Source organism: Saprolegnia diclina, assembly GCF_000281045.1.
Source record: "Saprolegnia diclina VS20 unplaced genomic scaffold supercont1.19, whole genome shotgun sequence".
Classification (NCBI taxonomy): domain Eukaryota; phylum Oomycota; class Saprolegniomycetes; order Saprolegniales; family Saprolegniaceae; genus Saprolegnia; species Saprolegnia diclina.
Window position 1 is genome coordinate 250,446 of NW_008246086.1, and position 26,681 is coordinate 277,126.

The 26,681-nt window shown below is 59.5% G+C and overlaps 12 protein-coding genes across 16 annotated transcripts; 6 read left to right on the forward strand and 6 right to left on the reverse strand.

The window, feature by feature from the left end:
* The first annotated feature begins 1,220 nt into the window (after positions 1-1,220).
* On the forward strand, positions 1,221-3,996 carry SDRG_06885 (hypothetical protein). Its single transcript, XM_008612692.1, has 10 exons — positions 1,221-1,758; positions 1,803-2,031; positions 2,087-2,270; positions 2,309-2,397; positions 2,753-2,876; positions 2,927-3,365; positions 3,413-3,490; positions 3,537-3,591; positions 3,638-3,715; positions 3,760-3,996. The coding sequence occupies exons 1-10, from the start codon at positions 1,242-1,244 to the stop codon at positions 3,959-3,961; spliced, it is 1,995 nt and encodes a 664-aa protein (XP_008610914.1). The 5' UTR covers positions 1,221-1,241; the 3' UTR covers positions 3,962-3,996.
* A 73-nt stretch (positions 3,997-4,069) lies between these two features.
* On the reverse strand, positions 4,070-5,857 carry SDRG_06886 (hypothetical protein; the record flags this gene model as incomplete). Its single annotated transcript, XM_008612693.1, has 1 exon — positions 4,070-5,857. One exon carries the CDS (start codon positions 5,855-5,857, stop codon positions 4,070-4,072), a length of 1,788 nt encoding a protein of 595 aa, XP_008610915.1.
* A 742-nt stretch (positions 5,858-6,599) lies between these two features.
* On the forward strand, positions 6,600-7,840 carry SDRG_06887 (hypothetical protein; the record flags this gene model as incomplete). The annotated part of the gene is made up of 8 exons (XM_008612694.1): positions 6,600-6,636; positions 6,689-6,807; positions 6,852-6,902; positions 6,952-7,010; positions 7,055-7,117; positions 7,166-7,218; positions 7,266-7,665; positions 7,708-7,840. 8 exons carry the CDS (start codon positions 6,600-6,602, stop codon positions 7,838-7,840), a joined length of 915 nt encoding a protein of 304 aa, XP_008610916.1.
* Positions 7,829-11,696, reverse strand: SDRG_06888 (the record flags this gene model as incomplete). Of its 2 annotated transcripts, XM_008612696.1 has the most annotated exons (4): positions 8,290-11,663; positions 8,032-8,245; positions 7,966-7,998; positions 7,892-7,921 (listed from the first exon to the last, which is right to left on the reverse strand). In XM_008612696.1, exons 1-4 carry the CDS (start codon positions 11,661-11,663, stop codon positions 7,892-7,894), a joined length of 3,651 nt encoding a protein of 1,216 aa, XP_008610918.1. The 2 variants fall into 2 exon arrangements, with proteins under 2 accessions (XP_008610917.1, XP_008610918.1); XM_008612695.1 differs by having other exon boundaries at positions 7,829-7,921; positions 7,966-8,245; positions 8,290-11,696.
* A 541-nt stretch (positions 11,697-12,237) lies between these two features.
* On the reverse strand, positions 12,238-14,134 carry SDRG_06889 (hypothetical protein). The gene is made up of 3 exons (XM_008612697.1): positions 14,009-14,134; positions 13,467-13,959; positions 12,238-13,421 (listed from the first exon to the last, which is right to left on the reverse strand). Exons 1-3 carry the CDS (start codon positions 14,073-14,075, stop codon positions 12,308-12,310), a joined length of 1,674 nt encoding a protein of 557 aa, XP_008610919.1. The 5' UTR covers positions 14,076-14,134; the 3' UTR covers positions 12,238-12,307.
* A 257-nt stretch (positions 14,135-14,391) lies between these two features.
* Positions 14,392-15,463, reverse strand: SDRG_06890 (hypothetical protein). Its single transcript, XM_008612698.1, has one exon. It carries the CDS (start codon positions 15,213-15,215, stop codon positions 14,442-14,444), a length of 774 nt encoding a protein of 257 aa, XP_008610920.1. The 5' UTR covers positions 15,216-15,463; the 3' UTR covers positions 14,392-14,441.
* A 55-nt stretch (positions 15,464-15,518) lies between these two features.
* Positions 15,519-17,011, forward strand: SDRG_06891 (hypothetical protein). The gene is made up of 2 exons (XM_008612699.1): positions 15,519-16,107; positions 16,161-17,011. The coding sequence occupies exons 1-2, from the start codon at positions 15,722-15,724 to the stop codon at positions 16,933-16,935; spliced, it is 1,161 nt and encodes a 386-aa protein (XP_008610921.1). The 5' UTR covers positions 15,519-15,721; the 3' UTR covers positions 16,936-17,011.
* A 146-nt stretch (positions 17,012-17,157) lies between these two features.
* Positions 17,158-18,935, reverse strand: SDRG_06892 (hypothetical protein). 3 transcript variants are annotated; one of them, XM_008612700.1, is made up of 8 exons: positions 18,842-18,923; positions 18,445-18,795; positions 18,193-18,401; positions 17,990-18,139; positions 17,810-17,940; positions 17,586-17,763; positions 17,301-17,537; positions 17,158-17,258 (listed from the first exon to the last, which is right to left on the reverse strand). In XM_008612700.1, exons 1-7 carry the CDS (start codon positions 18,921-18,923, stop codon positions 17,304-17,306), a joined length of 1,335 nt encoding a protein of 444 aa, XP_008610922.1. In that variant the 3' UTR covers positions 17,158-17,258; positions 17,301-17,303. The 3 variants fall into 3 exon arrangements, with proteins under 3 accessions (XP_008610922.1, XP_008610924.1, XP_008610923.1); XM_008612701.1 differs by having other exon boundaries at positions 17,240-17,537; positions 18,842-18,935; XM_008612702.1 differs by having other exon boundaries at positions 17,239-17,537; positions 17,586-17,940.
* Positions 18,936-19,261: 326 nt separating this feature from the next.
* On the forward strand, positions 19,262-20,502 carry SDRG_06893 (hypothetical protein). Its single transcript, XM_008612703.1, has 5 exons — positions 19,262-19,383; positions 19,433-19,525; positions 19,569-19,900; positions 19,954-20,133; positions 20,180-20,502. Exons 1-5 carry the CDS (start codon positions 19,278-19,280, stop codon positions 20,336-20,338), a joined length of 870 nt encoding a protein of 289 aa, XP_008610925.1. The 5' UTR covers positions 19,262-19,277; the 3' UTR covers positions 20,339-20,502.
* Positions 20,503-21,086: 584 nt separating this feature from the next.
* On the forward strand, positions 21,087-22,143 carry SDRG_06894 (hypothetical protein; the record flags this gene model as incomplete). Its single annotated transcript, XM_008612704.1, has 5 exons — positions 21,087-21,195; positions 21,246-21,338; positions 21,385-21,716; positions 21,767-21,928; positions 21,976-22,143. 5 exons carry the CDS (start codon positions 21,087-21,089, stop codon positions 22,141-22,143), a joined length of 864 nt encoding a protein of 287 aa, XP_008610926.1.
* A 366-nt stretch (positions 22,144-22,509) lies between these two features.
* SDRG_06895 lies at positions 22,510-24,514 on the forward strand. 2 transcript variants are annotated; one of them, XM_008612705.1, is made up of 9 exons: positions 22,510-22,545; positions 22,592-22,703; positions 22,748-23,117; positions 23,168-23,248; positions 23,292-23,540; positions 23,591-23,764; positions 23,812-23,853; positions 23,899-24,093; positions 24,139-24,514. In XM_008612705.1, the coding sequence occupies exons 2-9, from the start codon at positions 22,642-22,644 to the stop codon at positions 24,388-24,390; spliced, it is 1,425 nt and encodes a 474-aa protein (XP_008610927.1). In that variant the 5' UTR covers positions 22,510-22,545; positions 22,592-22,641; the 3' UTR covers positions 24,391-24,514. The 2 variants fall into 2 exon arrangements, with proteins under 2 accessions (XP_008610927.1, XP_008610928.1); XM_008612706.1 differs by having other exon boundaries at positions 23,591-23,853.
* Positions 24,409-26,620, reverse strand: SDRG_06896 (hypothetical protein). Its single transcript, XM_008612707.1, has one exon. It carries the CDS (start codon positions 26,580-26,582, stop codon positions 24,525-24,527), a length of 2,058 nt encoding a protein of 685 aa, XP_008610929.1. The 5' UTR covers positions 26,583-26,620; the 3' UTR covers positions 24,409-24,524.
* Positions 26,621-26,681: the final 61 nt, after the last annotated feature.

The following is a 26,681-nucleotide window of genomic DNA, read 5'->3' on the forward strand; positions in this document are numbered from 1 at the left end:
CGAACTTGCCGCCTTTGAAGCTCTGCACGTACTAGTAGCGGCCTTCTATAGTCCCTTCGGTCGCGTCGTTGTCGGTCGCTGTTTGGGCGACAAGACCAGAATTGAGATTCTCCGTTGAAGATGACCAAAGGCGCGTATCCGGATGGGCGTGATTTCAGCCAATCACCATCGCCAACGCAGTTGAACCTTTCCCCAAACATCCGGAAAACCATATTACATTGTGCATGCGAGAATAGCTGCGAGAATCTTGTCCTTGGAATACAAAACGGAGTGAACAGCTTGGTATTTGTATGAAACATTGTGCATTTGCTTTTAAAAATGTATGGCCAGAAGTAAAAAATATCTTTCCGGTCGAAGTGGAGAAGCTCTTGGACGGTGCAGGCACCACCGCCCGTGCCACTCGACGAGCAAGTCCAGCCGCAAGTCGCTCCTCCGCCCGCCGACCAAATCAGCACACAGTGTCGATAGTACATAAATATATGAAAGATCTGCGTAGGACTCGCTTCAACCGCAATGTACAAGTTTATATCTTGACACCAGACGTGCCACGACGCCAACGAGCGCTGCCAGTAGCGCCCGACGCGATTGATCGGATGGCTCTGGTGCTCGAGCAGTGCATCCTGCCTCAAGGCGAGACAAGGTATCCCTCTCGCGGGAGGTTCGCGCGATATCGAGCCAAGCGTTGCCGTTCGTATGACGTGGCAGCTTCAGCAGCCAGCATGGCGAAACCACCGTAGGCGCTAATTCAAAGTACGTGCTTCCAACGCACGACGACTGCGGGATTCGAACCCGCGCGTGGACACAGCGCACTGCTTGGGATCTTGACGTGGCGCCAGCATATTCGCGCCAGCTCGTGCCAGATGGCGCGCTGAGTGAGTAGCGCGCTTGCCGCGTGACGCCACCACCATTCTCTGTTGCGTGCGTCGAGAGGGCGATCCTGTCCAGCGTGATGCCTGCGTATACAAACAGGATGGTGCCACTGCCACAGGACGCACCAGAGCGTGGTAAAGACACTGTATATTCCACTGGATCACGCGAAACCCGCGGCCGTTGGACCTACACTCTGTCGCGGGCCCGATTATCGTAGAATACGCTATTTTTGTATTTTAATGTAGCCCATTCCATGGCTTTATATTGTTATTTGTATGTTAATTGGAAGAATGATGTATTAAAATACGTTTATTTTTAATCCAAGCAACGAGAAAATGGTTTCTTTCCAGCATTTTCGGGAATCTTTGGCGATGGCCGAGCGGACGGACGCGCACGAGCCGCGCTGGACCGAGCGCGGAGCGTCCTTCCTCCGACGCATCAACCTCGAGCGCGTGGCCGAAGACCCGCGCGTGCGCCTGCTCGTGGACGGCCAGAGCACCGGCGACATCTCGCTCACGTCGCCCATGAATGCACAGCTCCCGGCGCCGTTGCCGCCTCCACCATCGGCCGACGAGCCAGTCGCGAGCTGGTCGCGAGCGCTCAAGGAGTCGATATCAAGCGTCCTCTTTAGCAAAACCAACGACGACCCGATCCTCCACTTTTCGTCGCGCCTCGCCGTGCTCGCGCCGCCGGCCATGCAAGCCGTCACCAAGCTCTTTGGCGCAAAGACGTATACGAGCACGTGGGCGGACGCGCAGCTGGCCATGTCCAACCTCGACGCCGCGATCGCGACTCGCTTTGCCGAGAAGGCGTGCGTCATGGACTGCGGTCTTCTTGACGCGGTGCAACGGACGCACCAAAAGCCGCTCGTGCCCGACACCTTTGCAGGTACCCGCATGCTTCTTGTCTGCGACCGCTAATGTGTCACGCAGGCGGCCGCGTGACGTCGCTGCCCTTCAAGCGTGGCGCGGTGCCGTCGATGCATTCGATGTTTGTCGCGGCGTCGACGGTCGCGTCCTGGCTTGCGCTTGATGACGCCCACGTCGCGATCCTCCTGGCGCCCAACCAAGAGCAGCTCAGCGTGTACCTTGCGTGCTGCGCCATGTACCGCGCGCCGTTTGGGACCGATCTCATTGCGTACGGCGAGCGCATCTTGCAGTGGTAGACATATTCGCCCCTGTCGTTTCAACTCGTATGTGATCCATGCTGCGCGTAGGTTCAACGAGAACGTTGAGAGCGCCGAGTCGCTCGCACTGCGGCTCTCCAAGACGTTTATCGAGTCGGACGTGCGCAATACGTCGTACGTTCCGGGCCTTCCGCGGCCGCAAGCGCGGTTCCTGCGCGACTTTACCGGGCTGCTCCTCCTCCGCGACCAGCAGCTCTTGTCCAGCGTAGCGCTTGTTGGTGTTTGAACCTGCAGCTCTAATGCGATCGATAGACATCGCTACAAGACCGCACGAGTCTCAGCGGCGCCGCCGTCTTGCCGGCCCAACACCCGCTGTACATCCACCGGCTCTCGATTCTCAAGTGCCCCGACGGCCTCGTACGGCTTGCGTCTGTTGTTTGTATCAAAGTATCAAGTTGACGTGTGTAGTCGCGGTATTTGCCCGACAACACGTACCGACCGTACTTTGTCTTGCAAGATGAGAAGGGCCACGTGTTTTATTCGAGCATGGTGCTCGGTCTGCGCAGTATTCTCGTCTCGAACGGGCCGCATGCGTTCAAAGTCTGTGTTTCACTTGATACAAAGTTGATAGTAACTCATTTTTTCAATCTTTTAGGTCGGCCGCACAATCAACACGGGGGATTTGCTACTCCAAATGTACCACGTGCCCGTCAACAGCCGCGGTCAGCTCGTGTTTGAGACGCGGCTGCACTCGAGTCTGCTCCTCCGGCTCTGCGACGGCGCGACCGACCGCCGCGCGGCCGTCGTGCTGCAGCTCAAAGCCGGCGACTTTGACTGTGTCTCGACCCTGTACACGCCGCACGCCGAGTTTGGCCTTCTCGTACACTGCCGTCCTATTGTCGTTTCAACTGCAGACAATTTGTCTTGTAGGTGGAATTTGGTGCGGACGAAGGCACGTTTCCGCCGGAAGAAGAGCCGACGCCGACGCCGTCCGACGACGAGACGCAACGTCGGAGCTCGGTCCTGCCGCCGCGGCGCCCGCCCGCACCGGCTTTGCCGTGGACGACGGTCGCCACGTACCTCGTGCCGCAGTCGGTCGTCTACACGTGCTACGGCGATGGCCACTTGACGCAAATCGACCTTGCGGTGCGCCTCGCAGAGCACACGCTGCAGTTTCATGTGCAGTGCGGCGACGACCAAGCCCGCGTGCTCTCGCCGCACCAGCTCTTTGGCTACGTGCTCCCGACCGCGATCGTCGACGACCTTCGCACGCGCCGCATCACGGGCATTGAGCTGCCGGCCGTCGACGGCTCGTCCCGCGACTCGTTTGATGTGCAGTACGCCCTCTGGCTCCAGCGGCAGTTTGACGGTAGCCCTCATCTGTTGTTGAAGTATTTGATACTCAACTTGTCGTAGACGATACGACGCGGCTCTCGAATGAGATTCGCATTGGGACGTCGCCACTTGAGATTGAAGCCTTGGTCGCCCAACACGGTATCTCCGTCGATGCTGCGATTGCCACTAAGCTTGCCATACGCAGGGACGTTGGGTCTGGTGATGCTCGCCAACCAGCTCCAGCAAGCCGACGCCAACTCGTACGTATGACGGAACCCTAACCTCGCAGTCATGGTGTCTTCGTAGGCGCGGTGCGTCGGACCGCATGATTGCGCAGCTGCCAAAGCGAGTCTTTTCGCGCGAGCGGGAAGGCATCGACATCGAGTACACCCCACTTTGTTGCTACGTACTAATAGGACGAGGACTAGGTGTCTTGTGTGTCGGTACACCTTTGAGTCGGGCGACGACATTCGCACGCTCCCTTGCTTTCACTCGTACCACACAGACTGCATTGACCCGTGGCTCCGTCTCAAGAAGGTGTGCCCCACGTGCCAAGTGTCGATCGAGCTCGGCACTGCGGGCGACGGCGATGACGACGAGGATGACGAGGATGACGTTGCGACCACGTAGACCACAGACACCTTGTCCAAATTGCGTACGAGTAAATATATATCTATCCATTGCATGCAACACTATAAACCAAAAGGGAGGGTCTTGCGTCCTAACTTGGTTCGTACATTAGTGTTTGGCTTCGTACAGCGTCTGAATGAAGCCCAGCACAAGGCCGAGCGCCCCGCCCATGAGCACGAGCTTCCACTCGTCTTCCTCAAACACCGGGTGCAGGAGACGCTCGAACCGGCCGTAGCTCAGCGTGCCCATCTTCTCGCGCAGCGTCGTCTCGAGGTCCAGCGCCACGGTCGTGTAGTCTTCAATGTGGCGGAGACTTTCGGGAAACTTTTGCACGACGAGGTCGGTGATGTCGTCCTTGATCGAGTTGTACGTGTCCTTGCCAATGCCAATGGTCACAATCTTGTCAGCGATCGAGGCGCCGGCGTTCACGGCGGTCTGGACGTTGGCGTACACGAGTTCAAAGAGCTTGTCGGACGCCGGGCCCTTGAGGATGGCTTCGATAATGTTGCGTGCGTTGAGGACGTCCGACGCGACCATCTTGGCGTAGACGGCCGCGACTTCCTTTTGCCGGCGCAGAAAGAGGCCGTGGAAGGTCAAGCAGCCGACCTTCTTCGGGAACACCGGTTCGAAGATCATCTTGAGCGCGAGCCAGTTGGTGAGCGTCCCGACGAGGAGGCCAAAGCCAGGAAACGTCACGTAGACCGAGAGGCGCGGGAAGAGGAGGTAGATACCCATCTGAATGAGGCCAAAGATCCCGCCCATGTACGCGCCCGAGTTGCGAATGAACGCGAGCTCCTTGTAGCCGCAGGTTACAAACATGTTGACGATGAGCTGCTTGTCCTTCATCATGTTGGTGACCACCATGTCTTCAATGTCAAAGACGTCTTCGATGCGACTGCGGATCTCGAGCATCATCGACTCAATGTGCTTGGGGGCTTCCTCCTTGACCTTCTCGACAATCTCGTCTTTGACGGCTTGCGGCAGCACGCTCCACAAGCCCGGGTTGTACTTGAGCGCCATCGACTCGATGATGTCCTTGATCGTATTGAAGAGAATCGGCTCGAGCTCCTTCGAGACTTGGGCCGGGTCGATCTTGCCAAACACCTCGCGGACGTCCATGAGCTGCGTCGTCATGATGCGCACCGACATGCGCGCCATCTTCTCGCCCTTGAAGGGCACGATGCCCTGCCAGCCGCAGAGACCCATGTTTGTGCCCGGGTACTGGCCAATGCCAACGTAGTTGAGCGGGTAGAACGTCATGTACAACGCGAGCCAAATGTGCACGTAGGTGAAGACGACGCTGATGACGGGAATCGACATGATCGCGAGCACGTGCGACGCCGGGTAGTCGGTCTTGGCCAAGTCGTCCTTGAAGACGGTAAAGATGAGCGTGACCGCGAGCGCGAGGAGAAAGATGACGACCGAGGCGAGGAGCGTTGGCCGCGCAATCATGGGCGGAAACACCACGGGCACCGTCACCTTCTTGGGCCCACTCCCACTGGAGCTCGCCTCGCTCGGCCGCATGGACGGGAGAGGGTCCATGCCGATCGGCGTCGTCGCGCCAATGTACGGGCTGCGTGGCGTCGCGACAATGTCGTGCGAGCCGCGGGACGACACCTGGTTCATGCCCAAGAGCGTGTAGCGGAGGCTGGTCGCCAGCGCGGGCGGCTGGAGGCGCGCCCAGTGCTCGGGCGCGAGCTCGACGAGCTGCCGGCCCGAGAAGGCGCGGAGCTGGCTGATCAAGGGCGCGTACCGGCCGTCCTCGAAGGACGTGAGCCATGCCACGAGCTGCCCGGGGCTCCACAGCGACGGGGTCTCGTCCGTGGACATGACGGTGATTATGCAAGAATAGCTCCCAGCTGAACTGGACGACGCTCGATTAAGTGCGACTTTCATTTGGGACAAACAGGAACGTCGGAGATTTCGCGCCGGCCAGCATCACCTTGGTGTCAACCACCGACCGCCATAGCTCGCGTGCTTGTGACTATGAGCTCTATCGTTGCCATCATCGTCGTCGCTCTTTCAAATGCTATACCGTCCATGGCATCTGCGCAGGGGCGGTCCAGGGGAAGACCATCACGGTAGACCATCATTTTCGAGTGCGTGATCTTGCCGGAATGTCTTCAACGATTTGGGTTGTCAAGAAGGTCCATAGCTCGCATCTTGCTCATCGACCTGTCGTTGGCAATGGCTTGATAGCTCAGAGAGTATCTGGTGTGCACCGAAGGGTACGTCGTAGTGCTTGGCGGTTGGAACATGCAAACTGGGGTCAACGGACCGGGACATCTACGTCTTGCGAGGAGCCTAACGAATTAGAAGCCCGCAATTGGCCGAGCGCCCGTTTTTGTACGCGGCTCTGGAGTCGGGAGCAATGGCCAGGAAGATCTCACTGCCAGAGCCATTTTGCCTGTCACCAAAGCTCAGTGAGATCTTTGGGCGCTGGGACAAACCCTTTTTCCCGCACTTTGTCGAGTGCAGCAGTAATTGATGTATCCATCGTCTATCATTTAATACCACATGTTTTATCCGACATACAAACACCAAGTGAAACGAGCATTTTATTCGCCTGCGATACGCTCCTCGCGCTTGATTGGCGCTTGCGTCGAGCAGCATCATCATCCTCCGCCGGAAGAGCAGCATGAGCAGCATGCGCAACCCGCGGAAATGGAGCAGTGGTACGTCGACGTAGCATGCGCGCGATGGCCAAGTAGAGCACTGGTGGCGTAGGTGGCCATGCGCTCTCGATCATGAGCTACAACGTCCTCGCGCAGTGCTACGTGCGCTCGTCCTTCTTCCCGTACTGCGACAGCAAGGCGCTGCGCTGGAAGAACCGCAGCCAGCTCCTCGTCCGCCGCCACTGCCATTAGCGCTCCACTCATGTCGCCTGTAGAAGAACCAGTTTGCTGCCCTTCCGCACCGCCCCGACGTCATTTGCCTCCAGGTACACGTCGACCTCTGTTGCTCCATCTCGCCTGAACGACATCACGCAGGAGTGCGACCAGTACGAGACGTTCTGGAAGGACACGATGGCGTCGATGGGCTATGCGGGGTACCTCGCGCGCACAATCATTGAGCGACTAACGACGCTACTAGCATCTACGCGCAAAAGACCAGCGCCAAGCAAGACGGCGTCGCGATCTTCTGGCAGCCCGACCGGTCATACTGCTCGTATCGCCAGTCTCCTATACGATCTGCTTGCTTTAGACTCGAGCTCTTGCACAGCGAGCACGTCCACCTCAAGCACGCTGCTGCCAACGGTATGTATACTCCCATCGCCATCTCCGTCCCCACGTCGCACTGGTAGCGATCGACGCCGACCTCGGCCGCCGGCTCCTCGCACGGGATAACGTCGGGCTCGTCGGGCAGTTTCAGTCGACTGTCGACGGCGCGCAGATCGTCGTTGCGACTACCCACCTCTTCTGGGACCCGAAAGAGGCCGACGTCAAGCTCGCGCAGACGCAGCACATGTTGGCTGCGATCGCGTCCTTCACTGCCACGCGCGGTGGCAGCGTCTTCTTTGCCGGTGACTTCAACTCGCTGCCCGACAGCGACGTGTACAAGCACATCACAGCGACGTACGCCAGTGCGTATGCGGCGTACGCGGGTGGTGGTGAGCCGGCGTTCACCAACTGCAACGGCGTCAACGCCGACGGGTCGCCTGCGTTTGTGGGGACGCTCGACTACATCTTCTACGACCGCGCGAGGTGCACACGATCCATTTGGACGCCAACGTCAGCCATATGTAGGGTCGACGTTGCGGGCTTGGCACCGCTCATGTCGTTGGCCGAGGCCACGTGCGAAGGCGCCTTGCCCAACCGACACGTGGGCTCAGACCATCTCCCGCTGCTTGCCGAGTTTGTGGTCAAAGCGAGCTCGTAGACACACACGTAGAGCTTCGTGATGAAGTAAAAAAGCAAGCAAATGATCCTGTTACCGGCGGCGGCGAGGGCGGAAGCTCGTCTACACGCTTCTGGTCAGATTCAAGACTAGGGATATGGCAATACCATGTCTTCGTCGTCGTCGTCACTGCCGGCGGCCTTGGTTTCTTCCTCGTCGTCATTGCCGGCGGCCTTGGTTTCTTCTTCGCCGTCACTGGCAGCGTCCTTGGTCTCTTCTTCGCCATCGTCCGTGTCGCTGTCATGACTCGTGGCACGGGCTTTGGGCCGCACTGGCGTAAAGTACGCCCGGATCGAGGATGCTGGCGCTTCGGCCGCGTACTCGTCCACGTCGCTGTCGGGGTCGGCCAGATTGGTTTCGGTTTGCTTGGCACGGCGGGACGGCATGCTACGCATACCCATGAGCCTCTTGGTATGCAATGGTCTATCTACCGTCGCGGCGGCGGGTCATCCTCCGAGGCCTTGGTCTTGGCAGGCGTCGGCTTGGCCTTCTTGGGCTTGGGCGCGTTCGTGGCTTTCGGGAGCGTCCGCTTCTTATGCACTTTGGTCGGCTTGGCCTTGTCGTCGTCGTCGTTGCTCGCATCCGAGTCGTTGGCGTCGGTGTCGTTCTCGGCCTTGCCGGGCTGGAACAAGTCTTTCGGGAGGAAGATTTGGCCCGGGTACGGCTTGAGGTTGACTTGGTTCTTGATCTTGGCGCGGAGCGTCGACGTGCACTGCTGCACGACCTTGTAGAGTCCGTTGGCTGTCGGCTCGGTCGCGTCATGACACATGCTCATCTTGTGCAGCATTTGGAGCAAAAACGAGATGTTGTCGGCCTCGGACGCCACGTTCGAGACGAGGACGTCCAACAACAACGATGGCGCGTCAAAGATCTTGTCGCATCCACTCGGCGGGTGCAAGACAAGGTGCAAGACGAACGGCAGCGTGTACTCGGGCACCATGAGCGAGCTTGCCTCGTCGTTACTTGCGTCGTCTTGGTCGCGCGCTTCAAACGCTTTGCGAAGCCGCATGACGGCTGTCGCTAGGAGCGTACGCGCCGTCTTCTTGAGCTCGGGATGCGTCTCGTGCACGGTCAGCGCCAGCATCGCCGTGTACTTGTGCGGGTGCGGGATCGCATGTCGCAGCAAATTGGCCGTCAGCGTCTTGAGAATTGCCTCCCGAACGCCCACGTCTTCGTCCGTGACCATGTAGCTGAGCGCATGCCACTCGGGCAGGCGCACTTGGCTCTCAAGCAGCGGCGTGCGACTCAGCACGAGCATCGTCTGCGCAGCGACGCGCCGCAATGACGCATGCGCCGACGTTAGCAAGGGCGCGACAAGGTCAAGCACGGACCGCGCTTTGGCGTCATCGTCGGGAAACTGGTACACGGTCACATGGCTTAGCACGCGCAGCTGCAGCGCCAGCGTGTGCAGCTCCTTCTTCTTCATTTTCGCGTGCGAGGAGGACGCCGTTGACGCCAGAAGCAACGCACACAGCGGCTTGCACTCGGTTGGCACAAACACGTGCTTGGCCAGAATCGCCAGCGCAATCAGCTGTGTGTCCTCGTGCGTCGACGCCTTGGCAAGTGTCACAAGCCACGACTTGACGGCGGGTGCGCGCGGGAAGAGCAGCACGAGCGCACGCGCGCTCTTTCGGACGATCTCGTCGCCCTCCGACTCTTGCGCGGCGGCGAGGAGGACGCCTTCGAGCGCGCTGTCGGGGGCCCGCGCCGTCGCATGCGTCTTGCGGTACTTGCCGTACGCAATGAGGATGTCGAGGACGCACGCGGATTGCGTGTCGTCGTCCAAGAGCGCTTCGAGCGTGTTGAGGTGCGCTTCAAAGAGAAACGGCGCGTGTTCCGCGACAAACAAGAGGATATCGACGACCGTCTTGGTGTCCCGGCTCGTCGCATCCGTGGGCTGCAACATCGAGAGCAGCGACTCGAGGCTCGTGGTGTTGATCGTGAGCATCGCAAGCTTCCGGCACACGTTCTTCATCCACTCGCCGAGCGGTGTCTTGGAGCCAAGCATCTTGACCACGTCTTCGCGCGCCTTGCGGAGGTCGGTGCTCGAGGTCGTGGGCGCGCAGAGGAGTTCGAGGTGCTTGACGAGCTTCATGTCCTTCCAGAGCGCGAGCTTCTCGGTTAAGGAAGCCCAGCCGTCCGTCTCGGGAAGGAGCGGCTGGAGCTCTTTCAAGCACTCCATCATGTGGACGACTTCGGGCGTCGTCGCCGTCGCGTTCTTCTTGTGTCGCATGAGCTGCTTGATGTCGAGAAACGTCGCGATCGCATCCCGGCTTCGCACGCGCTCGAGGAAGATGCGCTTGAGCGCTTCTTTGGCGCTCGAATCGAGGTGCTTCCAGAGAAAGACGAGGCCCTTCATACGATGGAGCTCGGACGTGGCTTTTGGCAGCAAAATGTCGTCGAGCAGCTGCACAACGCGCAGCTTGAGCTCTTGCTGCGGGTACGCAAAGCACTTGAGGACGTAGTCGGGCACCCACGAGAGCGCGGTCGCCGCGGCCGTCACATCGTTGGCGCCAGTGCTGAGGCCATTGGCGACGTGCGCCGAGTAGATCTGGGCCAGGCCCGTCATGGCTTCTTTTCGAATCACGACCTTCTTGTCCTTCATGCGCTCGCCGATCTGGCGAAGACACGCCGCGCTCACGCTAGTTACGCTTTTGGCCGCGAGGTCGCAGAGCTCGTTCATTGCGAGACGCCGGACGTCCCACTCGGCGTCTTGGAGCCGGCCCATCATCTCGGGTTCAATGAGGTGCACCAAGTCGGGCTTGCGCTGCGCAATAATCGCGCAGACTTGCACCATTTGGAGCCGAATGTCCTTCTTCACATCGCGGAACCGATCGAGAAAGTCGCGAAAGTTCTTGAGGTACTGCGCCCCGTAGTCGGCGTGCGACGACGCAAAGAGGCGGCCCATGAGCGCAATCGCGTTCGAGCGCGTGTCGAGGTCGTCGACTTGAAGCTGGAGACACACGTTCGGGAGGACGTACAAGAGCAAGCTCGGGTTGACCTTGTGTACTTCGTAGATGAGCGCGTGGATGTGCTCCTTGAGCGCCGAGTGCTCGCTTGCGCCACGCACGTCGACGAGCGCACTGTTGAAGAAGAGGCTCAAGTGCGTCTGAAGCACGTCCGTCGCCTTCTCAATGACCTGCTGCGCCATGTGGTACGTCCGCGGCTTGGACACTTCAAGGAGCGGTTCTAAAAGCGCTTCGAGGATCGCCGGACTCACGGCGTCGCCTTCTTCGAGACAGCTCACCATGATGGTGATCATGTTGGCTTCGACCTTGGGCGAGTGGTCGTCTTGGAGCCGCTCGAAAAAGCCCCGGAAGAGGTCGACGACCAAGTCGGACGACGACGATGTCTCCTGCAACTCGGGCTGCAAACCGACCATGAGGTTGCAGCTCTTGACCGACGCCAGCGTCTCGAGGAGGCCAAACCACGCAATGTCCGTGTCCTTGGTCGACTCCTTCAAGGCGCGGATGACGAGGCCAAAGACGTCGTAAAGCGCCTGGTCTGACGCGAAGGGCGTCTCGGGCGCGGTCAAGCGCAGGAGCTCGGCGGCGCAGGACGCCACGAGAAGGCGCACGTGCGCGTCCGCGTGGGTCAAGCGCTCTTCGGCGCTGAGGTCGCGGGCCATGGTCTTGGCCTCGTCGGCGTCCAAGTCGCCGTTGCCGAGGCCGCGAAGGCGCTCGAGGTCCGCAGTGAGCTTCTGGGCGATGCTGGTCTTGGGTCTCCCGGCCTTGGCCTTGGCGGGCGCGGGGTCGCCTTGGCGGCTCTTCCCCTTGCCCTTCGGTGCTTGCTTGGGGCGTGCCATCTTGAGGTCCGGCCGACGCGAATGCTAAATCCGGCCGTCCGGATACACACCTCTTGCTGTTCGCGGGGTTTTGAATCCGGATAAAATACAAATGTTATCCGGTATCTTTGGCCGCCCTTTCGCAGGTGGCGCGTTTGGCGCGCTTCCAGCACTTTGGTGAAGCGACCTCGCAGCACGCAAGTCCCGACGCACGAATCATATACCAAACTGGCAGGAGGTTAGGAAATTACGAGACGACTTGCACGGCAGAGGTGTAGCGAAGCGTGCACCGTCGCCATTAATCGCCGTTCTCGAGCTGCCCTGTCCTGTACTATGGTACGAACCTCGATGCGAGCAAGTGTCCGTACATGCAATCGCGACGATCCCTCGGCCACGCCGCATGGATGGCTCTAGCCCAATGGGTGCTGAGGTAGAACGTCGCCTGTCTGCGGCGCTGCCGCTCGTTTCATACTGCATCTCCCGGTCTCTTCCGACTCGGCGTTGACCAGAGGAAAAACACAGCAAGTCTGGCACCGCATGACCCCTGGTCACGCTGCAGTGCCCAGTTGCGCCACCTGTCTTGTGAAAAGAAGGGTATGTGTCCGAAAATATACGAAAATGAATATATTTTGCCAGTGGGACTCGAGACCACTTCGGCCGTGCACTCACGCTGCGTCGTCGTCGTCGAGCTGTGTGAGAAAGCCGACGTGGGTCAGGAAATGCACGAGCACTTCCACGTCGCGCGACGGCGTCTTTGCAATGTTCTGCAGCGTAAACGTACGTTCTTTCTGTGATTGCAGCGTGCGCAGGGCGTCGACCTGCGACGCGCTCACGACAAACTCGACCCGCAAATTGGACGCGAAGCTGTCGTTCCCGTACAAGACGTTGAGAACATGGAGGCGACTTATATCCTCGTCCTTGCTGCCCGGCGCCACCGCCATGATCGACGGCAAGTCGGTGTATGCGAGTAAATTGGCCAGCGGGTTCAAGCGGAAGCGGGCGGTCGCCGGGATCGCCACCGATGGATCGAGGACGAGCTGTGCGTCACACGCATCGAGCACCGTCGACGCGCCGTCGTCGTCTTCATCATCACTCTCGTCGTCGTCTGCATGGTCATGATCGTGGTCATGGTCGTGGTCGTGGTCATGGTCGTGGTCATGGTCATGGTCCTCGCAACTGCCATGTTCATGGTCGTCACCTTCTTCATCTCCTTCTTCTTCTTCATCTTCGTCGTCATCGTCGTCGGTGTTCGCGAGCTGGCCGTTCCGGCCATGCACCAAGAGGCGTGGCGGGCAAATGTCGGCGGGTTGGATCGACTGCAGCTGCGTTTGAAGCGTCGCAAGTACGGTTGCAAGCTGCGCGTGGGCGTCATCCACTGACGTGTAGCAGACACCAGCCCGACCTGCGGACGTTTGCAAAAGGAGCTGGCGGACAGCGTCGGCGACGACGTCGGCGTACGGCGTCGAGATCATGCTCATAGTCATCGAGATCGAATCCTCGTCGTCCGCACACTCGACGCGGCGCCACATGCCACCGGGAACATACATCATCGAACCCGGATGGAGGGTGACGCTGACGTCGTCGTTGGTGTTTAGGGGTGGCGCAAAGGTCGGGTCCGTCATCCGGTGCAGTTTGAGCTGCTGCTCTTCGACCAATACGTCCTGCGTCTTGTCGTGCGGCGTGCACCCGCGTAAGGGATGCGGCACGGTTCCCTTCTTGAGCTGCCACGTCGTGGAGCCGGCGAGCTGAACGGTGAAGTTCTCCGGAGAGTCAAAGTGCCTACGCCACGAAGTTAGCGCAACCTACTGAGAACGATAAATCAACCAATCGATCGTGTGGCCCGCCTTGCCGCAAAAGATTTCAATTTCGCCGTTGAGTTTGCCACAAAGCGACGTCGTGGTAAAGCCCATACCGAGGTCCTGGGCGAGTGCTGGAATCAAGAGAGTGCTGAGCTCCTCCGATGACCGCATCGTAAGCGAGTGCCCGGCGCGGTGGAGCACGAGCGCCTGCTCCAGCGTCTCGACCTTGACCGACTCGATTTTGTTGTCCTTGGTCTGCACCCACGCTTGGTACGCTTCAGACGACGTGACTTCGAGGAGCGCCTTGACGTCCAAGTCGCACATGCCCGCCGCGACGAGCTGGTCAAAGCGCGCTCGCGACGCGTGCACAGCGAGGGCTTTCTGGCGGAAATGCGTTTGCATGAAGACGTCCGCCGTCATCGGATGTACGAGCTTGGCGAGGACCGCATCTTCGTCCAGCATCGGGTAGTCGTCGGTCAAGTCGTCACCGACAATGGTCACCACATCGCTCGCCTTGGCTACACAGAGCGTCGTATCTAGCGCTGATCCATGTGCATGGCCACGTACCGTTCTTCGCCTGGCGCTTGGTCGCCGAAGCACCCTTCGTCGTCGTCACGGCCTTGCGCTTGACCATCAAAATCTCCACTGCCGTTTCGTCGATTGTGATTGGTCAAGAGGCATTGACACCACCGCCGGTGATTGGTGGCTTTTGGCGCTCGACTTTGATGGTCATTCGAGATGAAGATTTGAGGAGCTGCTTTGCATTCGAATGCTGCTGCATAGGTCTTACCGTATTCAAGGCTATCCATGCAGTGTGCAAGTGTACTACTACAGCTCCCTACTGCATATCCTTCACGTCGCTGGCTCTGCCGGCTCTGGCGTGCGTCTGTCTCCTCATCCTAATAGCGCCGCTGCCGACCCATCCTCCGCCCAGTAGAGACAGCACGACGCGCAAGACGATACTGTTGTAGGTCAAAATCACACAATTACTTTGTATCAGCTACGTCGGCAGCTCCTTGTAGTAGTAGCTTGTATCCATGCGCCGAGTATCTTGGTGCTCGTTGACGACAAGTGTGGCCAACTGGACGACCCAGACCAAGGTTCCGAGGAGCGCTATAGCGCCAAGTAGACTACCCAAGCCGATCGCGATCGATGGGTACGCGTACGCAAAGTCGACCGAGATCTGCAGCACGTGCACGTCGTAGAGGCCATACGTCGCGAACGGCGCGACCGCGCAGATCCCGAGTCCATCCAATGTGGTGTTGAGGTTGCAGGAAAAGGCCGGGAGCACACCACGGGCGTTGCAGCACTCGAGCGGCCGCGCGGTGGCGTCCGTATAACGCGTGCGCGTGCCCTCCCAAGAGATCAAGTGGCCGGCGCAGGCTTGGTGCGGCCCGCGCGCCGTCGCGCACGTCTGCTGCAAGAACGCGCCTTGGTGCAGCGGGTGGTAGACGTCGTGGCGCGTCAGACTATCGCAATTGCGCACGTCGAAGCGGCGCTCCAACGTCGTGTCGTTGATTTTGCAGCGCACGCTGAGCGGCGCGGCACGTACTTGAAGCGCGAGCGGGATCGGCACCGTCGACGCATACGGATACAGCACGGCCGCGCCGTCGCTCGCATCGTCCTCGTAGCGCCACGTGCACGAGATATTCTCCGAGGCGAGCGCGCCGAGGTGCCACGCACAAAAGGCAAAGTCGGTCTTTGGCATGTTGCACAGAGTTGGCGCGCACTCGCGCCACGTCGCTGCCCACGCATCGGCCAAAGCAGCAGGCATCCCGGTCGTCGTCGTCGTCGTTGCTGTTGCTGTTTGTAATGGTGGTGGTCACGTACTGGGTACGATGGTTTCTACAAGCGCGCTTGATCGCTCAGTTCGCCGTGTCGTCGAATCTTGACGACGCAGTGACTTGGGTCGAGGGTCCGCCGCCGACGTCGACGAAGTAGCGCGGGTGACGGTAGCAGCAGTGACTATGACGTTGCACTTCGCACCATCGAGTTCCAACGCTCGTCGAGCACGTGCATTTCCGAACAAGTAAAAACAGAAGAAGAAGGGTGTTTCGCACCATAGTCACAGTAGGACGGTAAGGGCAAGCTGTTGCGGCCGATTAATCGGCAGCACATGTCGCGGCCATGTGTTGCCACGCGACGACGCCGGCTGCTGCCTCGGTCGTGCGATAACTCGCGTCCACGCGCGCTTGCAGCTCAAGCATCCAGTCCTAGTCGACTCTTCTCGGGCGCGAATACCGTAAGCACGAGCGGCGGTCGCGTGTTGTCATGTAATCGATGACGGCAACGCCGCGTTGCGTCTGGTTCCTACTGGCATACCGTAGTGTAGCTCGAGCTTGGCTTCTCGAGAGGTCACGTCGTCGAGATAACTCGAAGCGATTGCGCAGCCAGCACGCGTCTTGTCGTAGGAAGTGGCACGTTTGCAGCAGTGCGGAAGACGTGCGACCACTGGTGAGTGCGCACTGTGGACCGGCGTACCACCGCAGCTGGGTTCGAAATATTCGGTGCACACGGTCCGACGTCGCTGCGATGCGGTGCGTCATTTGTCAACTTGCCGCCTTTTCGCACAGTACCACTACTAGCAGGATGGACCGCCATGGCCTCGGGCGTCTCGGGTGCACGGGCTGCGAGACCTCGGTGGCGCTGAAACCCATCTTCCAGCGGTACATCCATGTCTCTACCGCAAGAGGCGCTTGACATTTACCGTTGCCCGTAGCAACAACAAGGACAAGAAGAAGAACATTCGGTGCTTTCCGCACTGCTGCAACGGCCGCGGCGGCCACAAGAGCGCGGGCTTTTGCGGCTCGAGCGTCTTTGCGACGACGCACGTGGCCTGCGACGCAGCCATTTGCCGCTTTGAGAGCTCGACGCTCGACGAAGGCCAGCGCTTCGTCGTCGGCCGCCAGTACGCGAGCGTCGACATCAGCTCTGATTTCCCAGTCGTCGAGACGGCGACGACGCGCGCTGGGCGCCGCTTTGTCATCAACCCGGACGTCAACAAGCGCGGCTGGTCGTACGCGTACGACAGCCGCATCGAGAAGAACCGCCGCCACCGCATGAGCGTCTACTTCTTTGACGGAGGCGTCTGCGTCGACATTCTGCACTCGACGTGGTTTGAGCTCCGGTCAACGCGCATGCCCAAACACAAGGCGGCCCCGCACTTGATGCGTCCGCTCTCGTCACCGAGCAGCCCTCTGCGCTATCAACGCCCGATGCCACAGATGCCGAATGTGTACCAAGCCCATGCTCATCTTCGCACGCGGAAGCGCAGCCTCGACGACCTCAACTACTACTACCCGCGCGAGAACACGACCACATATTCATCCCCGCGTCGGACCACGTCGCCGTACTCGGACGGCGTCCAGCATGTTATTTTCAAACGGCGCCCCGAAATTACGCTCTCGAGCGCCGAGGCCGCGGCGACCGAAGCCGCCAAGTGGTCGGTGTTCACACCCAAGTGGACGATCTTGCCGCCGCTCGTGGCACGATGACGCACACGTTGTCATCATAACTATGTGGAGCAAAGACGCTGTAGCTCTCTGTATATATTTTTACTTTGCATGTCCCCTCCAAACTCGCGCTTGCGAGACAGCAAAAGAGAGTCGGAATGGACGGTCAGGCGCGTGGCTGCAAAAACACATGTTGGAACTTTGGGGCCAGAATCGTCCACAGAGAGTGGCTGCGATCGCCCTGTGGACGCTGTATTTCGCACCTTGCTGACCATCCGTGCACTGTATTACCTAGTCAAAGGTACTGACAACCCATAGCTTCTCTCCACCCGCAGCGCGTCCTTGCGGCGGACGAGTTTTTATTGCTGAAAACTACATCAGTCGTTGCCAAATGTGCTGCGATCAACGAGTTAAGTTGCAGGTTCAGGAATCGTATCGGTCCAGAGCAGCTCCCGCGTAAACACCGGTTGGGGCCACCCCAAGCGCGCTCGGTAAATGGTCAGGCGCAGGCTTCTCGAAGCCACGTCCACAAGCCCGAAATGGGTCCCCGTAAAGCTACTGAAATGCAGCGTGTCGGTCGAATCAACCAGCCAGCGCGGCACGAGCGGTGGCACGGGCAGCGCTGCGATCGGGGATGCACCCATCTAGTAGGCAAGGTCGTGGCAGGTACTACCATGGGTGCATTTTAGTACCTCGAACAAGAACGGGTAGGCGCCGTGCTGGAAAAAGCCAGCCCAGTGCAGATCCCCCGAGAGCACGACGACCCCCGAGATGTTGTGTGCGACGACGGCATCAAAGATCTCGTGGTACTCGGATTGGTACAGCGCCCAGCCTTCGTCCGTGCTGTGCAGCCCGAGGCTCGAGACGACCCTAATTCGCATTCTGAGGACGGCGCTTCTAGAAAAGTAACTCGGACATGGGCGAAACCATAAACTTGAACGGCGTTTTGGCGGCAAGGAGCCATGCAAGGAGGTGGCGCTTCTGCACCGCACCGAGCTTTGTCTTGGTTGGTCCGTCGACCATGGTCTTGGGCGATGCGTATTTCCGCTACCACATAGGCACGTCAGCGTCGCTGTCGCGAGAGACTGGGATCTACCACGTCCAGCATGAAGAAGGAGGCAGCGCCCGCCTGCCACGCATAGTAGTGGTCACCATCGCGCAGTGGCTTTGGGTTGCGCTGACCAAAGTACACGTGGAAGAGGCGGACGCGTTCGGTATACAGCGGGTCGTCTTCGCCTTGGTTCCACTAGAATGGATTCTATCAACTTGATACATCAAGACAAAGACGAATCGACGTACGTTGTTGAAGATCTCGTGGTCGTCATACATGCTAAAGATCGGTGTCGACTGCGTCAGCGCCTTGTAGCTCGGGTCCTGCACCGTTGCTTGGTACAAGGCGTCGGTGGCGCGCGTCGGAATGTCGATATCCGCGTACACTTGGTCGCCGAGGAGCAGCATAAAGGCAGGGGACACGACTGACGCAATGTAGTCGAGGTTACTGCCAAAGCCTGCGTTGACCATCGACATGAGTTTTATGACGTGATCACGCACCGACGAGATCGTACAGCAACGGAATCGCCATGGTGCACGAGCCAAACGCAAACGAGACTGGCGCCGAGACGTCGTCCGAGAGCGTCGATGCCGCCATGTCCTTGGCGTAGACCACATGCGTCGTCGTCTCGTCCAGAAGCTCGACGTGCAGGCGATATGTGGTGGCCGGCGCCAGACCTTGAAGCCACAGCGTCGCGGGCGCACGGCTAAGAAGGGACTGCACCACCTGCTGCGGCGTGTCGTTGTCAGCATTGGAATAGCGCACCCGCACCGACGTCGCGTTGAGTGCAAAGAGCCACAACGCGATGGACGACGTCGTGACGGCCCCGAGCTGCACGAGGGACTCCTCTCCTAGCACTCACTATCTGCACTGCCTCCACGCTAGGGGTAGGGATACCTTGCGCCATAGTTTTCATATAAACGTGGACGAGAAGCGCCAGCAGCGCGAGGCCGACGCTGACACGGACTTGGCTCTGCATGTGGCGGTCGTGGGACACGCAAATGTGTCAAATTCTCTGAAATTTGCGCAAGTGCAACTTGATGTGCACGGAACGTCAGTATCCGGATGGCTGGCGCGCCTTCGTAGAGGTCCTCGTCGTCACGAACGCTGCTGTCCGCCCAGCCTCCATATAATACATGACACGGGACTACCGCTAGGTGGTCAGATAACTGGTGGAGGTCATACTATTATAGGCAAGGGCGCAGCGTCAAGGTTTCGTCGACGTACCTACACCCAGGTGCAAACTGGCGCGGTGCAAAGTGGCGTGCGTTATCCGGATGGTACAGGATGTCCGGAGCACAATTTATTCTTGGTTTGTCGACCAGCCGCGACGATGGCTTGGCAGGAGACCATGATGCGCTTCCGCCTCGCCGAGTTTGCCACGAGCACGCTCATGCTCGTCATCTCGCTCGTCATTTCGCTTGCAGGCCTCTACCAACGTAAGCAGCATGTGAGCTACTTTCTCTCTCGACGCATGGATGGTCGTAGGCGACCTCCTCGTCGTGACCATCCCGCTCGGCAATGGCAAGACCGTCTTTGTGCGCGATCCAAGCGTGAACCTCCCGATGCTCGACCAGCAAGGTATACGTACGACGCCTCGGCAAAGTCTCATACTCGGTGGTAGTGCCCATGTACTTGGCGGTCATCCTCTCGTATGGCATCCCCGTGATTGCGCACGTGGTCCTTCAGTGCAAGCAGCGCATTGACCATGACACGCGCGACTTCTTCCTCTCGCTTTTCGTCTCGTCGGCCATTTGCCAGCTCGCGACCAACATCCTTAAGGTCCTCGCGGGCCGGTTCCGCCCGAGCTTCTACTCGATGTGCAAGTGGGACACGACGGCGGTCTGGGACGGCTCCGCGAACCTCTGCACCGACAAGCACGCCGAGACCGAAGGCCGCAAGTCGTTCCCGTCCGGCCACTCGTCGACGGCGTTCTCAACGCTCTTCTTCCTCAGCGTACCCGCCCTTATTTGTCTCTGGCTATGGCTCATCTGCGGTGATACGCGTAGCTCTACCTCCTCGGGCGCTTCCAGGTCGTCGCCCTCCACAAGTACAGCGCCAATGCGATGGCCGGCCGCCACTCTCTCGCCAACATCAAGTTTTTCATTGCGCTTTTACCGACGGTCCTCGCCATGTGGATCGCGGTCACGCGCTCGATGGACAACTGGCACCACTACTCGGACATTGCGGTACACTCCCTACAGACAGGAGACCGACAAACCGGCTTCTTTCTAGGCTGGCGCGTTCATTGGCATTGTTTCGGCGGTGCTGGCGTACGCCTACAACTATGGGTCGCTCTTCAAGTACAAGTCGTCGGGCCTCCCCCTCGAAACGTACTACGAGCAGAAGATTGCAAAGAGCGACTCGCGCGTGGCGCCGCTCACAGCTGCGTAATACAGACACTCGACATCATTCGAGTAAACGCTTCTACTCATAGTTATCGAATACCCCCTGTCTCGGGCAGCTTTGGGCTATGTCCTTTGCTCGAGGACAAGAGCATCTACTCGTCACAAGCGTAAAGCGTAGGAATAAGAAACAGACTAGAACCGCGTCGTGCCTACGACGCTATGGAGGTACTACGACGACCGCTGGGCGCCGTCCTACGGGTGAAACAGACGCAGCTGCTGCGTCCACGTAGCCGTTCGTGGGTGCGAATCAGAGCCCTCCGTCGCTTGTAAGAGCTTGGTCGCTTGCAGCGACTCGGACTGTCTCGCAGACGGCGATTTGCCCTGCGTTTTGCTTTGCGCGCGACCGTACCGTTGCGGCTGGTGCGCGCCGTTCCTGGCGTCTTGCGCGGTCCGTGCAAAGTCGTTTGAAGGGCTGTCTTGCGCAAGACGCTCAAGTGTGGTATCGTGGGAGCGCGCGCAGGGTGCTGGAACGTTCGCCACGATGCTTGCGCGCGTAGTGTTCGGGAGGCAACGGTCGATAGTCGTCGAGCGCCTCGGGTGACGTGACCAACAACAATAGACGTGCCGCGCTGCAGAATCTCGCACCCTGTCTTTTTCATGGATTGCATTTCGCCGCGTTTGATTGGCGCGTTCCAGAAAGGACGCACCAATCACAATGCAGCTTGCGGCCGGGTGCGAATTTGTCGATCGCCATTGTTCAAGTTGCGTGCAAGAGCATACGCATAGCTACCACGATGACCTCCTGGGCAGAGCGCGCTCGTATCTACCGCGCTGGTGACTTTGCCGCGACGCTTGTCGTGCTCGCTGTCGCGATGGCCATCTCATCGTTTGGCCTCTTTCGGCGTATCTCCCATGATCCACCAATCTCCTAGTCCCATTCGTGCTTGGACTAGGCGATATCCCGGTCATTACGCTACCACTCAACGCCACGTCCAGCCTCTTTCTTCGTGATCCGAGTTTGAACCACAAGATGCGCAAGGAACAAGGTAGATCGAACGATCTTGTACGAGGCAATACGGCAAGGACTGGTAGTGTCGCCGATCGTGTGCATGGTCCTGGCGTACGCACTGCCTCTGCTCGTACACGCCGTCGTGCAGTGGAGGCACCGTATCGCCAACGACACGCGTGACTTTGTCCTCTCGCTGCTCCTCTCGGCGACCCTCGCGCAACTCTTCACCAACATCATCAAGAGCCTTGCCGGTCGCTTCCGCCCGAGCTTCTACGACATGTGCGACTGGAACACAGAAGTGCTTTGGGACGGCGTCGCCAACCTTTGCCGCAACGCTGCGGGTGAAGCGCAGGGACGCAAGTCGTTTCCGTCGGGGCATTCGTCGACGGCCTTCTCAGGGCTCTGCTTCCTTTCGGTATAGTTTCACACCTCTACTGAGAGAATTAGGCTCAGTGTGCCATGTAGTTGTACCTTGTCGGGCGCGCGCGTGTCGCGGCGTGTACGCACGGCACTCGGTCGATGCTCTCGGCCGCCAAGCTCTTTGGCGCGTGCCTTCCGCTTCTGCTCGCGACGTGGGTTGCGCTCACTCGGTCGCAAGACAACTGGCACCACTACTCGGACATTGCGGTGACAGTATCAATGCTTCAAGTACAGTCGAAAATGACATGTCTTAGGTGGGCGCGCTCATCGGCATTGCGTCGGCTTTTGTCGCGCACGCCTTCAACTACGTTGCGGTGTGCAGCCCGCACAACGCGGGACTCCCGCTTGAGACCTGCGTGGCCGACCCGGCCGGGACGCTCGAGGAGCCGCTGCACAAGGAGAACGATGCGTCCGAGTGCTAAGCAGAGACGCCACGTGTTTGCAATCACCGTGGGCTGCGAGACTCGTGCCCAGTGCAGTACCAAGTAAGGTTTCCTACAACCGTAAACATTTTTTTTGATGGCAAAATGGAGCCTGTCGTGATGAGATGCAACCGGATCGAACGTGGCGCGAGTCAACCTCAACGTCAAATTGAAAAAAACGCAACTCAATTTCGTTCGATTTGAGTGACGAAACCAGTGGTACCGTAGAGCACTCGACGATCGATTCGTCCTGGTTGCGCCTTGCGTGCATATAACCAAGACCATGGATCCCATGACAGGTTTGCAGCGACACCTGCCCTCGCGCGTCTCGTCTCTCGCGGGCAGTGAGGTCGGCGGACCTTTTTTCGCCGTTGCATTTCGGACATCAGCGCCCTCAAACAAGTACAAATAGGCATTTATAGCCGAATGACCGATTTAGAGACCCTAGTTTGGCCGAATTGGACCGCAGGAGCCGAATTGGAACGAGGCAAAAAGCTGATGGAGCGACCGCGGTTCCCGCATGGGAGAGCCGCCGACCCGCGAGACATAACGATTGAAAAGTGGACGCGACAGCAAGCAACTCGGAGCTCATGACCGAGGCTAGGCTGCGCGCCGACCGGGCGACGCTCAAGGAGCGGCTAAAGGCGGCGACCGACGAGAACGAGCTACTCCGCGTGCGCGGCCAGCAAGAGAAGGACCACTTCTCTCGCGAGTACGCGCAGGTAGAGGCCCGCTTGCGCATTGCCAACACGACGCTCGAGCGCAGCCGCAAGCACGTTGAGGCGACGATCCTCGAGCGCGACGTCAAGATTGACCAGCTGCAGAAGCACGTGGACCTCCAGCAGCAGCTCATCGAGTCATACCGGAAGCAGTCGTCGACGATGTACAGCACAATCATCGAGAACGGTACCGACGCGCTCAAGAAGAGCATGCGAAGCTCGTTTTCCCGGTCTGCGATCGGCCCCAACAACCAGGTAGACGCACGTGCGCGCGACCGTGCGTCGGTCAATGCGCTGCGACGTAGGTGGACGACGACGATACTAGCAGCGTCCACGCCCGCAACGACCGCGACAGTGATGCCCGCGTTCATGCGCTCGAGCAGCAAGTACGTCTGCCGAGTGGCCTGCGCGTTGGCAACATCATTGTAGGTCACCAAGCTCTTTGGGCAGCTTGAGGACGAGCGCGCCGAAGCCGACGCATTGGCGGCTCACGTCGACCAGCAAAAAGCTGTCAATGTAAAGCTCATGAAAACGATCAAGACGCTCAAGCGCAAGCTCGACGAGAGCAGTGAAAAAAGCAGCATCGAGCACATGTTGACGGACCTCCAAGGCCGCTTTCGCAAGGTGTCGCTCGAGCAAGAGGCCATGTCGGCCGCGCTCCAAACAGCCAACGACAAGGTGCTCTCTCATTCTTGCTACCACTCGAAGTGGCACTCATCATCGCCTAGCTCGCACGCGCTAGCGACGAGGTTACAACGCTGCGGTCGGACCTGGCGGCCAAGGAAGCCAAACTCGCAGAGGCGTCGGCGACGAGCACGATCCGCGACAGTGAAATTCAAAGTCTTTTGCAGAAGATTGGCAAGCAGGACCACTACATTGCGGACCTCGAAGCCGACTACAAGGTCGCAACTCTGTTACGTCTACCCCTCAACTGTCAAGCACGGCGTAGACGCTCGGAACGCCTGGTCTCGCCCACGTACACACATCTGCAGTACGTACTCGACGTGCGGTGAGTGGATCGTCAAAGCGACGATAGGTACATCAACTGAAGCAGCAAGTGGGACGGAAGAACGAAGAGCTGGCCGCGCTCGAGCTCCGCATCAAGCAACTCGAGCGGGAAAAGACGCTGGACACCAGGGCATCACCAGCACCCGACAATGACGACGACGACAACGAAGCGACGGCTGCGTCGCGCCTCTCGCTTACAGACCTCGACCAGCTGTACACACAGGTACGTCACTGCTAGGATGTCCCAATCTTTGATATTTGCTGCTAGGCGCTGCGGGTGGAGCACAAAGCACAGGTGATTGCATCGATGGCCGCCTCGTTTGACGACGGCGGCGACCTCAATGCGCTCCTGCACACGCTCGACGACCCTGTCGAGTCGCCGGTGCTCACGAGCATTCCCGAAGGCAAGCAGCAGCTGCTCATGTCCCTCCTCTCAGCGCAGTCGACGCTCGACATGTTGTCGGACACGTTTGCGTGTACGTATGCCAAGAACCTCGGTGCGAGGTGCGCCATGCAATAGATCGTATTTCCAACATTTATACTGCCTTTTGGACATTAAATCGGCGAGTTATCCGAGACATTTCCTTTTACGCGAAGGAAAACACGAAACAATATACTAGTAGACGATCACATTCATAAAATACCAAACGACCCCTAGCGCGCAGTCTTGACAAGATCGAGGTACGTCGTCATGGCAACTCGGACGGTGGCGCAGCCCGCCACCGAGGTGTCCAAGCAGTCGATCGAGAACCGGCCAGCTTGGGTGCCACCACGAGCAGTCCCGTCGCACGTCGACGCAACTGCGCCCAGCGCCTCCAGAAGCGGTCGACCGTCGTTCTTCGACCAGCGCTCGTCGTTGCGAGGCATCTCAAGCTCCGTGATTGGGCTAAACACCATGTGCGATGGAAGCGCATTGGCCACGTCGGTGGCGACGGCGTAGGCGGCAGCGACAGCGGCGGCGTCCACTGGGCGGGCATGGGCGAACCGGAGACTCGCGATACATGCGTCCGTCTCGATGCAGGGCGCATTAGCTTGGGCGCGCCGCAGATACGTCTCGATCGACGCCGTAAGCGGTGTGTAGCTGCACACGAGATGCGCAACGGCACTGAGCTCGGCAAAGTCGCTGAACCGGTCCCAAAAGAGCCGCGGTGACTGCACGTAAAAGGCGTCCCAGTGCAAGGCGGCGCCAAAATCACCACTCTTGGTCGTGTACGCATGCAACCCCGCAAGCAGTTTGGCCGGCTCCAGCGATGGGTACAGCGACGACGCGAGTGCGACGATCGCGGCTTCGGCGACGCGCCGGCCCTTGGGCGACAGGCCGGCGCCGTGCACGCGCGGGTCTAGCACCATTGCAGCCATCCAGTGCAGCTCACCGAATGTCTCTAGCTCGTTTCCAAAAGCTGACGCGTACGCGGCCTTGGCGTCGTCGGCGATCCCGACGGCGTGGAGCACAGCACCGAGGCTCCACGCAAATGTCGCCGCCAGCATGCCGGACGACACACCTGGTATCGCAGAGAGGGCCGAAAGCACAACGTGTGGCGCAAGCAGAGCGTCTGCGACGCGGAGAAGCGAGCCGTCGCCACCTTGCAGTAGCTCGTTCGGCGCCAGTCGCATCGCTTGCTTGAGAACGATCGCGTGCTCGAGCCACGAGCGCGGCGCCGCGATGACGGTGTGCTTAGCGTGTGTCCATGCGTGCAGCAGCTCGGGACGGGACGCGACCGCTGCGGTGACGCGCGCCGCGGCGTCAAATGCCGCGGCCACCGACGGCACGTGTTGCACAAGCGCAGCGAGATGCCGCACCGAGACGCGGCCCATGCAGGTGCCCGTCAGCGTTACGTAGCTCGCTTTCGCACTGCTGTCGTTGCTGCAGACGTTGACGACAGCGTGGTGCGGCGAGAGGTACGACTGCACGGTCGCCAAGATCGTGGCGCCGTCCATGCTCGGTGCCATGCGTTCCAGCTGGTAGGCCGTCGCGTCTTCGTTGAGGAGGACGACGTTGGTGTACTGGTCGACGCGCGTGTCGAGCACGAGCGTAAGGAACTGCGCAGTGTCGGCAAAGCGGCGCATGGCGTCGTGCAGCGCGCTTTGCAGCCGCGGCAACACGATTGAGCGCGCCGCCGCCACGGTCAGCGGCCCCGCTCCCGGCGGTTGGAGCGAGCCAAGCGCCGCTGTGTAAAACGGGTTCTCAAGCAGCGTCCATGGCACGTCTTCGGTGATGAGGGCAAGCACCATCTTGTCACTGTACGCGCTAGTGACGATGTCGTTACTCTCGGCGGCGCGGTGGACGGCTGCCTTGGCTGCTGCATCCACAACAGTGCACTCGGACGCAATGTGGTGCTCCATGCGGCTGCGGTTCTGGCTCGTTTCCTTCTTGCAGTGGACGCACTTGAAGCGCTTGCCCTTGAGCGTCTCGGCGCTCAGAACAAAATGTTCGTAGATCGCACCGCGCTTTCGCCCTGGCTGGAGTGTCGTCTCGGTACTCGGTGGCAGTGACGGCGGTTCGCGCGATGGCGTGGGCTGGAGCACGGGGCACTCTTCGAGATGGCTTTCCATGCGCTTGCGGTTCTGGCTCGTCTCCTTCTCGCAGTGCTTGCACTTGAAGCGCTTGATGTTGCCGCGCTCGGAGGCGAGCGTAAAGTGCTCGTACACCGGGCCACGCTTGCGCCCAAGGCGCGACGGCGCTTTGCCGTCGACGTCGTCGGCAGCGTCCATCGTCGTCGACCGTTGGCCAATGGCCTTCCTTATCGCGGCGTCGGTGATTGGCGCAAATCTTTACGTCTTTTTACGGCACTTTACGGATAATTGACCGAC

Bases quoted from the DNA above. Each gene is read 5' to 3' on its own strand.
- SDRG_06885 (XM_008612692.1), top strand. From the start codon at position 1,242: ATGGCCGAGCGGACGGACGCGCACGAGCCGCGCTGGACCGAGCGCGGA. The intron at 2,877-2,926 runs GTACACTGCCGT...TTTGTCTTGTAG, and splicing joins ACGCCGAGTTTGGCCTTCTC to GTGGAATTTGGTGCGGACGA. The intron at 3,592-3,637 runs GTACGTATGACG...GTGTCTTCGTAG, and splicing joins CAGCAAGCCGACGCCAACTC to GCGCGGTGCGTCGGACCGCA.
- SDRG_06889 (XM_008612697.1), bottom strand. From the start codon at position 14,075: ATGGTCAAGCGCAAGGCCGTGACGACGACGAAGGGTGCTTCGGCGACC. The intron at 13,960-14,008 runs GTACGTGGCCAT...CGCTCTGTGTAG, and splicing joins CAAGCGCCAGGCGAAGAACG to CCAAGGCGAGCGATGTGGTG. The intron at 13,422-13,466 runs GTTGATTTATCG...TTCGTGGCGTAG, and splicing joins GCGGGCCACACGATCGATTG to GCACTTTGACTCTCCGGAGA.
- SDRG_06890 (XM_008612698.1), bottom strand. From the start codon at position 15,215: ATGCCTGCTGCTTTGGCCGATGCGTGGGCAGCGACGTGGCGCGAGTGC.
- SDRG_06891 (XM_008612699.1), top strand. From the start codon at position 15,722: ATGACGGCAACGCCGCGTTGCGTCTGGTTCCTACTGGCATACCGTAGT. The intron at 16,108-16,160 runs GTACATCCATGT...CGTTGCCCGTAG, and splicing joins CTGAAACCCATCTTCCAGCG to CAACAACAAGGACAAGAAGA.
- SDRG_06892 (XM_008612700.1), bottom strand. From the start codon at position 18,923: ATGCAGAGCCAAGTCCGTGTCAGCGTCGGCCTCGCGCTGCTGGCGCTT. The intron at 17,941-17,989 runs GTAGATCCCAGT...CCTATGTGGTAG, and splicing joins CCTTCTTCATGCTGGACGTG to CGGAAATACGCATCGCCCAA. The intron at 17,764-17,809 runs GTCCGAGTTACT...AATGCGAATTAG, and splicing joins AAGTTTATGGTTTCGCCCAT to GGTCGTCTCGAGCCTCGGGC.
- SDRG_06893 (XM_008612703.1), top strand. From the start codon at position 19,278: ATGGCTTGGCAGGAGACCATGATGCGCTTCCGCCTCGCCGAGTTTGCC. The intron at 19,526-19,568 runs GTATACGTACGA...ACTCGGTGGTAG, and splicing joins CCCGATGCTCGACCAGCAAG to TGCCCATGTACTTGGCGGTC. The intron at 20,134-20,179 runs GTACACTCCCTA...GCTTCTTTCTAG, and splicing joins ACCACTACTCGGACATTGCG to GCTGGCGCGTTCATTGGCAT.
- SDRG_06895 (XM_008612705.1), top strand. From the start codon at position 22,642: ATGGAGCGACCGCGGTTCCCGCATGGGAGAGCCGCCGACCCGCGAGAC. The intron at 23,118-23,167 runs GTAGACGCACGT...GCTGCGACGTAG, and splicing joins CGATCGGCCCCAACAACCAG to GTGGACGACGACGATACTAG. The intron at 23,541-23,590 runs GTGCTCTCTCAT...ATCATCGCCTAG, and splicing joins TCCAAACAGCCAACGACAAG to CTCGCACGCGCTAGCGACGA.
- SDRG_06896 (XM_008612707.1), bottom strand. From the start codon at position 26,582: ATGGACGCTGCCGACGACGTCGACGGCAAAGCGCCGTCGCGCCTTGGG.